Source organism: Acipenser ruthenus, chromosome 30 (assembly GCF_902713425.1).
Source record: "Acipenser ruthenus chromosome 30, fAciRut3.2 maternal haplotype, whole genome shotgun sequence".
In the NCBI taxonomy this organism is placed as follows: domain Eukaryota; kingdom Metazoa; phylum Chordata; class Actinopteri; order Acipenseriformes; family Acipenseridae; genus Acipenser; species Acipenser ruthenus.
The window spans coordinates 7,276,569-7,292,131 of NC_081218.1; the positions used below are offsets into that span (position 1 = coordinate 7,276,569).

Consider the following 15,563-nt stretch of genomic DNA (forward strand, 5'->3'; position numbering starts at 1 on the left):
CAGCCGCGTCTTGGATAGAAGAACACGACCATAGCTGCAGAAGCCTTCTATATCTATGATATCTCCCGAAAGGAATGCATGACGAGGGGGTGGTGGTCTTGTTGATTGACGTTATTCTTGATCAATCAGAATCCATTATACGCAGTCTTTGGTGCATTGTGCAATGAGAAAACAGAGCATGCTTTAACTGATTAGACGACTGACCAGTAACTTAACAGTAAACATTCCCTAGCGGCGCAGTGCCAGTCCTGAAGTGAGGCGCTTTATCTTCAAAGAAACTCGGAAAGAAGAAATACATAATACGTGTGCAGTGGTATTATTATGCAGATACATCTTTTATGAAAACGATATTTTGAATCTGGATAATATGAATTTTTTTTTGATAGATTCTTTCAGAGCTTGCGAGAGCTGCCTGTATTAACTTAAACAAAGCGGAAACTGGGAAATCGATGGCCCTTGTAAGTGAAACTGGTGCGCAGTGCTGCCGGATATTATCATAGAGGATCGGATCCGAAGATCGCGAGTTTTTGCTAGTGCAAAGTTATTTATTTATTTGTGTACTATTATTGTTAATATATATATATATATATATATATATATATATATATATATATATATATATATATATATATATATATTATATAAGGCACCTCTTGTTAATGTTGAGAACCAAAATGGCGGCTTGGTGGCTCACTCCCCCAGTGATACTAGTATTTGCGTCGGTCCTTTCTGTTCCGGGGCTCGCCTCCTCCTGCCCGCATCCCTGCTCCTGTAGCGCCGGGGAGAATGGCTTTATGATGCTGGATTGTAGTAGGAGAAAACTGACAGAGGCGCCCTCTGACCCACCAGGCTGGATAACATACTTGTAAGTACATGAAAAAGACATCCATACTCTTCACAATAGTGCTGCCAGGTTGGACGTACATATTAGAACTTGTTTTTGTGGTTGCAGTAGCATAGTTTTTGTGTAGGTGAAGGCTTATCAGAAATAATCAGAAGTCAACCTGTGTCAGTTGAGTTCTGATTGCACACCAGCTTAGCAAATAAGCACCTATTGGAGAGTGAATAAACATTCGGCAAGGCGCAGCGGAGACGGACACGTTGGTTCGAGACTGCTATGATCTATTTTGCAGACTTTGATTTTGATGGATGGCTAGCAGTGTGGTTTATATGTCCATTCTGCAAACTGTAAAAACAAAACTCTATCTATCTATCTTTCTATCTATCTATCTATCTATCTATCTATCTATCTATCTATCTCTTTTACTGTGCAACACAGTTTCCGTTGCTCAGTTGGGTTAGTGCAGGATTACACGCTTCTCTTGAAGTGCATGTTCAGTGTTTGAACGGATAAACGGGCTTCATCCAAGTCTGACTCAATCTTAGTATTTTTCTGATGCTGATCAGGCAGACATGCTGTGTGTTTTTGTGTATGCATCTATGAGTTTGTGTTGTGAAGTTACGTTCTCTGTACAACTCAATCAGTTTTAAATAATTACATTTCCAGGAGCTTGAACTACAATGAGTTGACGGCAGTCCCCTTCTTTGGACAATCAACTTGGAACATAACAGTTTTGTCATTGTAAGTGTATTACAAAGACAGCATGTTATAAAAATGTCTGAACAATCTGAAATAATACATTAACCTTTAGCCTGTTGTAAGAAACAAGAAGACATTACAAACTGTTGATGAGATAAAGGAGTCTTTCCTTATTAAATAGGTTTAGTGTAAATGTGTCATGAATTGAGTACATGAATACTGTACTGATATAAACCCAGGCATCATTAGTAGCTGTTTGTACTGTTTTGAATTTGCAGAGTTCATAACAGAATTGCAGAGATCATCACAGATCACCTTCAGCCTTATGTTTCTGTGGATTCTTTGGACCTCAGCTCAAACCTGATTTCACAAGTACAAGCAGCCTCATTTCCACCAATGCAGCTAAAATATTTGTAAGTTTTTAAAAGTGAAAGATTTATCACAAGATCTAACCCAATGATGTTTTTCATGTGATGTGCAGAGTGATTGAAATTGAACAGAGAGCAACACAAAGCCATGTTCTGAACCTGCTTACATTCTGTACCCACTCGGCAGGATAACAAAACATTTGCAACGGTCAAGTGGGATTGTGGGTATTGTTCAAGAAAAAGGAACCCTTTCGTGCCAGTTATTTTTGTATTTCATATCAAAACATGTGGGCAATGATTTCATATTTGCTGGGTTTGATAACCACCAAATATAAAAAGTGACTTCATATGGCTGCCATATTGAGATTGTGTGGCTTATTTACATTTGTGTAAGTTTCTGCTGTATAATGTTATTGTTTGGTATATAGCTGTATTCTTTAAGCCCTGTCAGTGATACGGCTGTATTCTTTAAGCCCTGTCAGTGATACGGCTGTATTCTTTAAGCCCTGTCAGTGATACGGCTGTATTCTTTAAGCCCTGTCAGTGATACGGCTGTATTCAACATTTTAAGCCACCGAGGATGCTTTTTTTTTGTTCACAAATTAATACACCCCCCCCCCCTCTCCCCATTATTTTAATAAACACGTCAGTTTTACTGTTTATGTCTTAATTTTTTCTTGTTCTTGATTTTGTCTGTTAGAAATTTGAGTAACAACAGAATTACCACTTTGGAACCCGGATGCTTTGATAATATTTCAAGCTCTTTGGTGGTCCTGAAACTGAACAGAAACAGAATCACCTTTCTCCCGCTGAAGATCTTTAAACTTCCTCACTTACAATACTTGTAAGTAGTTCATTTGCTTTCAGTTGATGAATAAGAAGTATTGGGGTTTGGTTTGGACTAATTGGGTATGTTAGGTAAAAAATCTTTGCCAGTTTCAGGATAATTATTTCCATGAAATTGACTTGCATTAAAGAGTAAGTAGCAGGGTTCTGAAAAACCTAGCGTTCCACATCCCCATGTGCTGCTACAGCTGTTTAAATAACGTACCTGGAGTTCTTCTTTTCATTGGTAACATTCCAACACCTTTTTACAGGTATAAATGGAAAGTCTCTCTCAAAGGTCTTTTGAAAATGTCTGCTTTACTGGAATGGTTTGAGATCAGAGGGGTGTCCTCGCTCTGATCACTAGGGTGTGGGTTTTCTCTCTCTCTCTCTCTCTCTCTCTCTCTCTCTCTCTCGATTGAACCCACACCCTCGTCTCTGCCCCAGCTTCATTGGGGCGTGTCTCTTTAGGAATACAGGTAGGAAAAAAAAAATTGCCTCCCGGCAATGATCAGAGCGAGGACACGCCTCTGATCTCAAACCCCAGTGCAGTAGAGCAGACATCTTGAATAGACCTGTGAGAGAGATTTAAATTTAAGTGTAAAAAGTTGTTTTGATGTTAACAACGAAAAGAAAAATTGCAGGTATGTTAATAGTTGTAACAACACGTGGGACGTATAACGCTATTTTTCAGAACTCCGCTACTTACTCTTTAACTTGACAACGATTCAGACATCAAAACGTGGCATCTCCATACCACAGGTGTAAATGTTGCAGGTCAAGAACACTAAATTGTGATGTTTCTTGCTTTTAGGGAATTAAAACGTAACAAAATTAAGATGATCGAAAGTCTTACATTCCAAGGGCTGGATTCCTTGAAATCGCTGAAGATGCAGCGTAATGGACTCAGCCAGCTTATGGATGGAGCCTTTTTCGGACTTAATAATATGGAGGAGCTGTAAGTTTCTTAATAATATGGAGGAGAGAGCTGTAAGTTTCTTAATATGGAGGAGCTGGAAGTTTCTTTCCTCACTGTGTACCTGGTCAAGAAATTAAAATATTTGAATGTTTAAAATGTTTTTTTTTTTGTCCGTTGCTGGCAATGTAATAGTTGATGTAGTTCAACGACGCTTGCTGTAGGATTTGCCTAGAGCAAAGGTGCGCAACCAAACTTATCACAGGCCACATATACAGAGAGCTAGTTTAACCTCATGTGTATAGCGGGCTGCAAATATCTAAAGAAAAATCCAACTTTAACCCTCGGCTGCAATATACACAGGCATATATATGTCTCTGTCCATCGAATCAACAGTACGAAGGTCACTCTTGAAATCAGGACTTAAAGGATGTGTTGCAGTAAGAATACCTCTGTTAAGAAAGGGGAACAAGACTAAAAGGCTAAAATATGCATAAGAACACAGACATTGGACTATGGAACAATGGTGAAAGGTGCTTTGGACTGTTAATGGATGGACAACGACACCTGTGCCTTCTGCCAGTTCTGTTGTTAATTTAATGCTTGTCTTTCTATTCCTTAAGGATATTATCTTCAAGTATTGCTCATCCTTGCTGGACAGCTTTTTGGGTCTTCCAGTCCATGGTTTGTCAATTACAGATGATGTTTCTCTGTACTTGTTGATTATGCTTCAGATACCACACCTTGAAAATCAAGTGATGCAAGCTATTTCACGCAATGTTTTTCATTCTTTATGCAAGGCAAGGTTGTTATAATAGTAGAAAACACTAGTGGAGGCTTTGAGTAAACTGTTGATGCTCATAATGCATCAGAGTAGAAAAATGCAACAGATCTAAAACTCTTGCACAGCAGTGTGTGTGTGTGTGTGTGTGTGTGTATGTATATATATATATATATATATATATATATATATATATATACAGTGCCTTGCAAAATTATTCAGACCCCTGACCAATTCTCTCATATTACTGAATTACAAATGGTACATTGAAATTTCGTTCTGTTTGATATTTCATTTTAAAACCCTGAAACTCAAAATCAATTATTGTAAGGTGACATTGGTTTTATGTTGGGAAATATTTTTAAGAAAAATAAAAAACTGAAATATCTTGCTTGCATAAGTATTCAACCCCTGTGCTGTGGAAGCTCCCAGTTTACACCGATGAAAGAAACTATCCTAACGAGGACACAATTACCTTACCATTGGCCTCCACCTGTGAACCATTAAAGTTGCTGTCACATTTTCTGGATAAAAACCCCACTGTTGGAAGGATCATTGGTCAGGCTGTGAATCTCAAGGAAAATGAAGACCAAAGAGCATTCTACAGAAGTTAGAGATAAAGTAATACAAATGCATAGATTAGGGAAAGGGTACAAAATAATATCCAAGTGTTTGGATATCCCAGTGAAAGTGAAAGCTGCATCACACCACCCAGGCACTGCCAAGAGAAGGCCGTCCCTCAAAACTCAGCGCTCAAACAAGGAGACTTGTGAGAGAAGCCATAGAGAGGCCAACAATCACTTTGAAGGAGCTACAGAGTTCAGTGGCTGGGAGTGGAGTAATGGTGCACCAGTCACCCATATCAAGAGCTCTGCATAACACTGGCCTGTATGGGAGGGTGGCAAGAAAGAAGCTGTTACTCAAAAAGTACCATCTGAAAGCACGTCTGGAGTTGTGGGAAAAGGTTTTGTGGTCAGATGAGACCAAGATAGAGCTTTTTGGCCAAAACTCAAAGCACTATATGTGGTGCAAACCTAACACTGCCCATGCCTCAAGACACACCTTCCCTACAGTGAAGTATGGTGGTGGCAGCATCATGCTGTGGGGATGCTTCTCATCAGCAGGGACTGGGCATCTTGTTAAAATTGAAGGAAGAATGGATGGAGCAAAATACAGGCAAATACTGCAAGAGAACCTGCTTTGGTCCGCTAAAAAACTGGAGCTTGGGAGGAAATTCACCTTTCAGCAGGACAATGATCCCAAGCACAAGGCCAAAGCAACATTGGAGTGGCTCAAGAACAAAAAGGTGAATGTCCTACAGTGGCCCAGTCAAAGTCCTGATCTCAATCCCATTGAGAATCTGTGGCACTATTTGAAAATTGCGGTCCACAACGTCATCCAACCAACCTGAACAACCTGGAGCAAATCTGCCAAGAAGAATGGGCCAAAATCACTCCGACACTGTGTGCAAAGCTGGTACATACCCCAAAAGACTTAAAGCTGTTATTGCAGCGAAAGGTGGCTCTACCAAATATTAATGTGTGGGGGTTGAATACTTATGCAAGCAAGATATTTCAGTTTTTTATTTTTCTTAAAAATATTTCCCAACATAAAACCAGTGTCACCTTACAATAATGGATTTTGAGTTTCAGTGTTTTAAAATAAAATATCAAACAGAACGAACTATTTCAATGTACCTTTTGTAATTCAGTAATATGAGAGAATTGGTCAGGGGTCTGAATACTTTTGCAAGGCACTATATATATATATATATATATATATACACAGGTGCTCCTCGACTTGCAACGCACGGCACTTACGACTCTTTTGCATTATTACCCTGCTTTGACTTTACAATATTGATACGGCATTTACGACACGGCGAGACACGAGCCATGCGTCATGTGGTTTTTTTTTGTTTGTTTTTGTTTTTTTTATAAATGAATTGCCCTTAACAATGTCTGATAAGAGCAATAGACTCAAAACGAAACCTAAGCTGTGAACTCTGTCACATGATGAGGGGCTTAACCGTGTTAACCACGAACCAAAGGACTTTGTTATTAAATAGGTCGGCACAGCGGGACTAGAAACCACATGATACAAGACGTTTGTTTTGCTTTAGTTTTAGGCAGTGTATTATCGGTTTGGACTGTGCTGATAAAAATAAAAAGGGAACACTGTAGATTTGTATGAAGTAACAGAAAAGACCACACGTTTGCATTTAATTTGAACTGTTTTAATTGGTGTGGCAGTATTGTACAGCAGTACACTGGGTGGACTCCTTCAGTGCTGCAAATTTCAAGGAAAGGTTATCAGGGCAGTGCTCACTTGTTGATATAAAACAGAGAACTACAGTCCTTAATGATACTTACCTTGTGCAACCCGGACGAGGACACCTGAGTGGCAGGAGGGAACACTGGCTGGGAAAGTACTGTGATACAAAGTACACTGGTTTACACATGGTGGGGAGTGTAGAGAAGATATGTGACTTACCTGGGAGTGACTCCGTGGAATACTGCCAGGAGGGCAGAGACTGGGCCAAAATAAAGGTCTGCAGTATTATGTAGTAAATAACTACAGATACTGCACTGTTGGGGTAGAGCCACTTCAACTGCATCATTTTACCTGTGGAAAGCAAGCTTCTGCAGAGTTTGTAAGGGACAAAAAGAAAAGGTATAGTTAGTGCTGGGATGGCCAGGTTTTTTTTTGTTTGTTATTTTGGATTCTGAAAGTATTATTTGATCAAATTAAACTTGCCTTTTCATTGAATCTGCTGTCAGCATTCATTTTCTGGAAGACACATTGGCTACCACATTAATCGTAGAACACATTTTGTTCTCTCTCTCTCTCTCTCTATGGCCATCTCCCGAATTAAGTGATTTAATTTGTTGCTAAATCGGGGGATGGTCACCTGTATAAAAACCTGCAGCTCTCTGCACTCCGGGTGGTTGGTTTTCAGAGGAGGAACGAGACCGAAAAGAGAGAGAGAAATTTATTTAAAAACTAAACTAAACCAAAGATAGGGTCAGTGAAGGCGATTGCCCAGCCTGACCGGTTGTAGTGTTCGTGATCTGTTTTGTTTAATTATTTATTTTTGCTCTGTGAGCACAGTGTTTTTGTTTAGGTATTTTATTTTTGTGGTTTAAATAAACAGTGATCGCTGCGCCTTTGCCCTGCAGTACCTGGTGTCAGTGTTGTCTTCCTGCTTCTGGCCTGACGTCCCCACACACTCCATCCTGTCGCAGTGCTATTCGGGTGTTATTCTCGGTCGATCAAACCCTTCAGTGGTGCACTGTGTGTTCATGTAGTAGTAGGCGTGGCATGGTATCCAGTCCACATGGTAAGAAAGTGAATGACAAGCATTTTTTCTGACGTTAATTATATTTTTTTTTAGTAAAATGGCATCTATAAACAAATGATAAAAGGATCTGATATATCAGCAAAGGATGTGATATATCAACATGTAATATAAAGAGTGTGTGTGATATATCAGCATGTAATATAAAGAGTGTGTGTGATATATCAGCATGTAATATAAAGAGTGTGTGTGATATATCAGCATGTAATATAAAGAGTGTGTGTGATATATCCGCATGTAATATAAAGAGTGTGTGTGATATATCCGCATGTAATATAAAGAGCATGCCCTGCTGTTTCAGTCACACAGCAATTCTTTCCAATCTTTCTTAATGACTCGGTGCTCTTCTTGGATGCTGCAAGTTTTCTTTTTTACTGAGGGCTGCTGTGTTTCGTTTTCACTTTTGTCTTTTCTTTAATAACGAGCTTGCCCTTGTTCAGGGCAGCGTTGACTTGCTTTTTGCTCAGCAGTTTGTATTTTAGCCAATGAGGTGTTCAGTTTTTGCAGGTAGCAGTGTGGCAAAGGGCACAGGGCAGTGATGTCACTCCCTTGCAGCAAGCCTCTTGTTTTGGGAATGGGTCCTGTGACTGAGGCTGATGAGAAGCAATCCCCCCACAGCATGAATGAAATGGTGTGCTGTGATTTGCGAAAAAAGACAAGTCAACAAAGTTTTTAAAAATATTTCCGATATATATTCCTAAGTGAAATGGATTGACGGGCTGCGGGTTTGCGTGTCCCCGCCTAGAGTAATATTACAAATGCCCTGCCCTCCTTGGTTCATCACCACCAAACCAATGCTAAAACCTACAAGTGTTGCCCAACCCACTGTGATCACCCATATTCTTAAACATCTCCTAACATCCATCCGCGTTAATATACAATATACATGGTATATAAGATTTTGTTTCATCATTTAATTGTTTTAGGGAGCTGGAACACAATAACCTGACGGAAGTGAACAAAGGCTGGCTATATGGGTTACGAATGCTGCATTTGCTCCAAGTTAGCCACAATGCTATTCGCAGGATCAGCCCTGATGCTTGGGAGTTCTGCGAGAAACTGTCTGAATTGTAAGTGATCATTTATTATATATTCATATTCTATATGTAACTGTTTTAAACATCTCTGTGAGGGGGACTCATGGAAACTCCTTGAGCAAAGTCTAACAGTAACCTTCACTTTGATCTGTGACCTAAGATTGCTGTGAAATTGGGGTTGTATAACTTTTTGGTTTGTGGTTCATAAATACCTACCCTATGTGATCTCAGCTTCATACACAATTGTATTCTGTGGTTCTGTAGGTCAAGTGTCAATCAATCAATATTTGTATAGCACACTTCACATTAATAAAGGACCCTCAGCATGGTTTACATAAAATAAAATGTACATAAATGAAAAAATATATACATAGATAAGAAAATACATTCATGATTCAATTAAATACAAAACATTTAATTTAAAGTATGTAAGAAATGGCCCACGACAGGGTGTGTGGTAAGACAATTCTTACACACGCCCTGGGTGCATTGTGAGGCACGAGGCCCTTCAAACACCCAGGAAGTACGGTGGGAATTGTCTTAACACACACCCTGGAGCGGGTTATTTTGCTTATAAAATGGCTACACTTTTTTTCTTAAATAAATAATTACACAAAAGAGCTTTTTAAAGGAAACAAATAAGAAATATATTATGTTTCCTTCAACTGAGAAAAAATAGTCCCTGAAGACTGTTTGTACATATTTTGTACTTTATTTTATTTATTTATTTCTTAGCAGACGCCCTTATCCAAGGCGACTTACAATTGTTACAAGATATCACATTATTTTTACATACAGTTACCCATTTATACAGTTGGGTTTTTACTGGAGCAATCTAGGTAAAGTATCTTGCTCAAGGGTACAGCAGCAGTGTCCCCCACCTGGGATTGAACCCACGACCCTCCGGTCAGGAGTCCAGAGCCCTAACTACTACTCCACACTGCTGCCTTATTTGCCATAAACATTACATTGAACATTGCCATTTATAGTAAAATTTTCGAGATGAGATGGCATTTGGGAATTGAAAGCAGATTGATTTCCCACATCTGAGGGAGGATTCATGTAACAGCCAAACACTGCACTTGACATTGAGGGAGGGGCTTCCGAGTGGTTTCCCTAGATTGTAAACCAGCATTAGATGATATGTGACTGAACGAATTCCGTGTCAGTTTGTGCAATGCCACAGTCCTTCCCGTCCTCGGCGAGCACAATAGAATTCTATGCCGAACCCGACCTTAAAAGCACAACGGTTGTATCAGCAGAGAGCAGGAGAGATTTTAATTGTTTTAAATATGTTTCTGAAATCGGAGGGTAGTGGTGAGATGTATCTGTTGTGTCTAGTTTAAACATTGCATACTCACTAGTCGGTTTTATAAGGCGATATTTAGTTTAATAAGCAGATGCCGCTGCTGCATATACACTGAGGTAGTGACATCATATTTATAGAAACACTGCATGCTAAATGTGTACTTGGCCGCTGATATACTGAGACCATGACATTTCTTGGATAGAGACTTAAAACTAGAGAATTGCTAATCCAATTGTGGTGATAAATAATTACAAAAGCCTTTAGCATTTTGTTTTTCCAGCTGTTGTGGGGATTAATGTTCACGCTAACATACTTGTTTTTATTTTTGGCAGAAATGTATCTTTTAATCATTTGACTCGCTTGGATGCGACTGCTTTTACTGGTCTTGGTTTGCTTGAGAATTTGAACTTGGGGAACAATGCTGTGAGCCACATTGCGGAGGGTGTATTCAGTGGGCTGCCCAACCTGCACCATCTGTAAGTATACTGTGTTTATGTATTGTAAAACTGAGATGCAACCACAGAACTAGAGGGGTCCATTTTCTGTATGATTGTAGGTGCTGTTTGTATTAGTAATGCCTTGCTGTTGGACGTTCTAGAACAGAATGTGTTAAAATAAGGAAGATTACTGTAGGGCAGGTATAACATGGTTGCTGATGTGACATTTAAATGAAATACAAAGGCGGCTTCATTTCTTACATCAAAGAATAATATTTATTTTACATATATTGTTTTTTTTTTTTTTAATATACAGCAGACTCCCGTTAATCCGTGCAGACTGGGACCGATTTGAGCCCAAATTAGTGAAACACGGATTAGCCGAAATTGAGTACTGTTTACTGAAAACTCAAAAAATGCAATAATAATACAATATAATGTCCCAACAACAGTCAAAATATATACTGCATGTAATCTGCGATGTTCAGAGGCAGAGAGCTGGTTTAAACAAGCCACTGATCTTGCTCCAAGTCTTTTAATTGTCGTAACCGCTTCATATTCAGACTGCCAGGCTAGAGAGTTTTAAATCTGCTTTCTGCTCATTTGTCACTTGTTTTAGTTAGGGATGTAATAGGTTAAACGGTTCAACGTTAAATAAATGCACAACGTTTTTACATAACGTACAATAGAAATTGATAATGTGTCGGGCAGTTTGTGTTTCAAAAGTAAATATTCAACAAAACATGTGCTCTTTACACACACCTCTGCAACTCCTCTGCCTGGAACTTTTTATTTGGCAACATATGACATCGGGGTAGCCATGGTTAGTCGACTGAAAACATCTATCAAACATCTATCAAACATCTATCAAACTAGTCTCAAGCTGTCGATTCCTGGTGTTTGTATGCAGAGCACAGCAGCTGGCTTCAAAATAGAAAAGGGTGTAAAGATGGAGCGGTCAAAACAAACTTATGTGTCGAATACCTGCAAAATAAAAAAAAAATAAAACCATTTCAGTTTAAGAAGCAGGTACGTTATGTATTATTGTTGTTGCCACTTTTTACTCAGTTGTACTCCCAATGAGTCCCTCGCCCTACCTGTCTTTGTCTGAAAGTTCTGAACTGGTTACCTAGCAACCAACTTCCCATATCAGCGGGATGCACTTCTGTAGTCTCTGTGATTTTTGTTGTGAAGGGAGCTCAACAACGACCCGAACAGCAGTTTAAAAGTTTTATGGTATCTTGCTAAATTGTCAATACAGACATTTATTCACAAACCTGCTACTTTGTAATCTTCAGTATAAACTATATTTCATTTTCTTGTTTTTGTGTTGTAGAGATATAAGAAATAATGACATTTCTTGGGCTATTGAAGATTCGGTTGGAGTGTTTGTTGGGCTGGGCAAGTTGAACACACTGTATGTATCTTGTTTGAAGACTATCAAAATATAAAGTGCTGATTTATGCTTTTTGCATTTACTGGAGTAAGGATTTGTGACGTACTAAGACAGACGTCCTCATAACATACAGACGTGCTCAAATTTGTTGGTACCCTTGCAGCTCATTGAAATAATGCTTCATTCTTCCTGAAAAGTGATGAAATTAAAAGCTATTTTATCATGTATACTTGCATACCTTTGGTATGTCATAGAATAAAGCAAAGAAGCTGTGAAAAGAGATGAATTATTGCTTATTCTACAAAGATATTCTAAAATGGCCTGGACACATTTGTTGGTACCCCTTAGAAAAGATAATAAATAATGGGATTATAGTGATATTTCAAACTAATTAGTTTCTTTAATTAGTATCACACATGTCTCCAATCTTGTAATCAGTTATTCAGCCTATTTAAATGGAGAAAAGTAGTCACTGTGCTGTTTGGTATCATTGTGTGCACCACACTGAACATGGACCAGAGAAAGCAAAGGAGAGAGTTGTCTGAGGAGATCAGAAAGAAAATAGACAAGCATGGTAAAGGTAAAGGCTACAAGACCATCTCCAAGCAGCTTGATGTTTCTGTGACAACAGTTGCAGATATTATTAAGAATTTAAAGGTCCATGGAACTGTAGCCAACCTCCCTGGGCGCGGCCGCAAGAGGAAAATCGACCCCAGATTGAACAGAAGGATAGTGTGAATGGTAGAAAAAGAACCAAGGATAACTGCCAAAGAGATACAAGCTGAACTCCAAGGTGAAGGTACGTCAGTTTCTGATCGCACCATCCGTCGCTTTTTTATGTTTTTGACAGAAAAACATAAAAAAACCAGACTGGAATTTGCTAAAATGCATATTGACAAGCCACAATCCTTCTGGGAGAATGTCCTTTGGACAGATGAGTTAAAACTGGAGCTTTTTGGCAAGTCACATCAGCTCTATGTTCACAGACAAAAAAATGAAGCTTTCAAAGAAAAGAACACCATACCTACAGTGAAACATGGAGGAGGCTCGGTTATGTTTTGGGGCTGCTTTGCTGCGCCTGGCACAGGGTGCCTTGAATCTGTGCAGGGCACAATGAAATCTCAAGACTATCAAGGCATTCTGGAGCGAAACGTACTGCCCAGTGTCAGAAAGCTCTGTCTCAGTCGCAGGTCATGGGTCCTCCAACAGGATAATGACCCAAAACACACAGCTAAAAGCACCCAAGAATGGATAAGAACAAAACATTGGACTATTCTGAAGTGGCCTTCTATGAGTCCTGATCTGAATCCTATCGAACATCTATGGAAAGAGCTGAAACTTGCAGTCTGGAGAGGGCACCCATCAAACCTGAGACAGCTGGAGCAGTTTGCTCAGGAAGAGTGGGCCAAACTACCTGTTAACAGGTGCAGAAGTCTCATTGAGAGCGACAGAAAACGGTTGATTGCAATGATTGCCTCTAAAGGTTGTGCAACAAAATATTAGGTTAGCGGTCCCATCATTTTTGTCCATGCCATTTTCATTTGTTTTGTTATTTACAATATTATGTTGAATAAAAAATCAAAAGCAAAGTCTGATTTCTATTAAATATGGAATAAACAATGGTGGATGCCAATTACTTTTGTCAGTTTCAAGTTATTTCAGAGAAAATTGTGCATTCTTCATTTTTTGTGGAGGGGTACCAACAAATTTGAGCACGTCTGTACATTCACAGTACATGGGCTTCATTGCCCAGAATGATATGCCACCACTACTGTATATACCCATTCAGTGGGAGAATAAAGGATGAAATCTTACCTGGTTCAGTCAAAACATTTTCCATGAGACCCACAGTAATGCACTGCCACTCATAATTATTCTAATGCCTACTGTTTACAATACAGTACGGTTTGAATGTAGTAAAGGCTCTTTTTCTGTCTTTGTGTTCTGAATGTAATTGTATGCTTCCTTTTGTAGAATACTGCAAGGAAACGGGATTAAATCCGTGACGGATAAAGCATTCTCCGGTCTTGAAGCGCTAGAACATCTGTGAGTAACCCAGGCTGTAAACCTCATTTATTTTTAAACTTTTGAGTAGTAAGCTTGGTCCATTCTTGGTTCCTATTACAATTGAAGTAAGTCCATGACATACCAAGGGTACAGATGCTATGATGCCATCTGTGTTCTATGAGACACTTCCTCAAGTGTTCAGTTGGTTTTATGATGGACAGTAAAACATGTTTATTTTTTATTTCTGTATTTTCAACAGGGACTTGACTAGAAATGGAATCATGTCTATTCACCCAAATGCCTTTTCACAGATGAACCTAAAAGAACTGTAAGTAAAATGGTACAATAATCAGACTTAATGTTATTCTGGGAGTTCCTGTTAATATATTGAGATATTTTTGCAGATACTTTTACATGCATTTATTTTTCTAAAATACAAACCTATTCTGTTATGGCTAAACACATGTTGAACTGCTCTTTCAGCAAATCATTTCCAGTAATCCATAAAAACGGATCGGTTTGTAAAACTGGACAGTTTGTATAAAGACAATATATTGAAAGATTTTTAAGAGGCTATGGCGCTTTCGTCACTGGTTATATTAATCTAGTTAGATTTTGATGAAATCTGACATTTTGTAGCATTATTTTCTAGATATTCATGTTTTTGACTGTAGCTAACATTTCAGACAGACTGAGCTTTATTGTGGTTTACAGGTTGGTGGGACTTAAATGCCTCTGAAACAGTGTCTGTTTTTCATAGATGGAAAGTTAAAAGCTCTGATTTATTGAATTTTTCAGTCTGTTGAACACCAGTAGTTTGCTGTGTGACTGCAATCTTAAATGGCTGCCTCAGTGGCTGATTGAGAACAAATTCCAGCGTTCTGTGAATGGCAGCTGCACCCACCCTGCATGGCGAGCAGGACAGAGCATTCTCAGTGTCGTCGTGGAGGATCTGGTCTGCGGTGAGTAGTGTTCGGGCGGTTATCGAAAATTCAATAAAATCGCAATAAAAATGTTCAATGCACATGATACTTAATTTTTATAATAGCGTATCTATCGGTTATCATGATTACCGTCATTGAGTTTCGTAGTAAGAATTTACGAGATAACATTCCGCGCAACTAAGTGAAGTTCAGTAGTGTTTGTTGCCACAGAGTGAGCAATTTGCTTCTGTGTAAATAGGGCCATGTTTCCCTCGTTGCCTGCCTTGTTTGTAAACAGTCTGACAGGATGCAACAGAGCTGTGCCTGTGATGACATTGACATTGTCATAACAACAAAGCCACCTGGATCTGCAACATTTACACTTTGACCTCGATGCTCTCGCTTTCCTTTTAAACGCAGTCGCACGTGTCATTGTTGATTTACTTTTACCTCGGAACAAGTTGCATGGGCATAAACAAAAAGTGTAAATGAAGCTCTGACTTATACATTCCAGATAGGCCAAGTGCATCGGCAATGGGTTCTCCTTTTTAAGAACATAAGAACATAAGAAAGTTTACAAACGAGAGGAGGCCATTCAGCCCATCTTGCTCGTTTGGTTGTTAGTAGCTTATTTACCCCAGAATCTCATCAAGCAGCTTCTTGAAG

General features: G+C 39.0%; 1 protein-coding gene across 2 annotated transcripts in view; it reads left to right on the top strand.

Moving 5' to 3' along the window:
* Nucleotides 1-626: 626 nt before the first annotated feature.
* The window catches only part of LOC117416314 (leucine-rich repeats and immunoglobulin-like domains protein 2), a 43,005-nt gene continuing 28,068 nt past the window's right edge, over nt 627-15,563 (top strand). Inside the window, exons 1-11 of one of the 2 annotated variants that reach the window (XM_034027424.3) lie at nt 627-865; nt 1,508-1,582; nt 1,819-1,953; nt 2,609-2,752; nt 3,548-3,691; nt 8,715-8,858; nt 10,467-10,610; nt 11,908-11,988; nt 13,942-14,013; nt 14,234-14,302; nt 14,773-14,936. In XM_034027424.3, the coding sequence (XP_033883315.3) occupies nt 660-865; nt 1,508-1,582; nt 1,819-1,953; nt 2,609-2,752; nt 3,548-3,691; nt 8,715-8,858; nt 10,467-10,610; nt 11,908-11,988; nt 13,942-14,013; nt 14,234-14,302; nt 14,773-14,936 (1,378 nt within the window). In that variant the 5' untranslated portion in view covers nt 627-659. Of the gene's footprint in view, nt 866-1,507; nt 1,583-1,818; nt 1,954-2,608; nt 2,753-3,547; nt 3,692-6,233; nt 7,771-8,714; nt 8,859-10,466; nt 10,611-11,907; nt 11,989-13,941; nt 14,014-14,233; nt 14,303-14,772; nt 14,937-15,563 lie in introns of those variants that run through there. The other variant, XM_059004732.1, reaches the window with a different exon arrangement.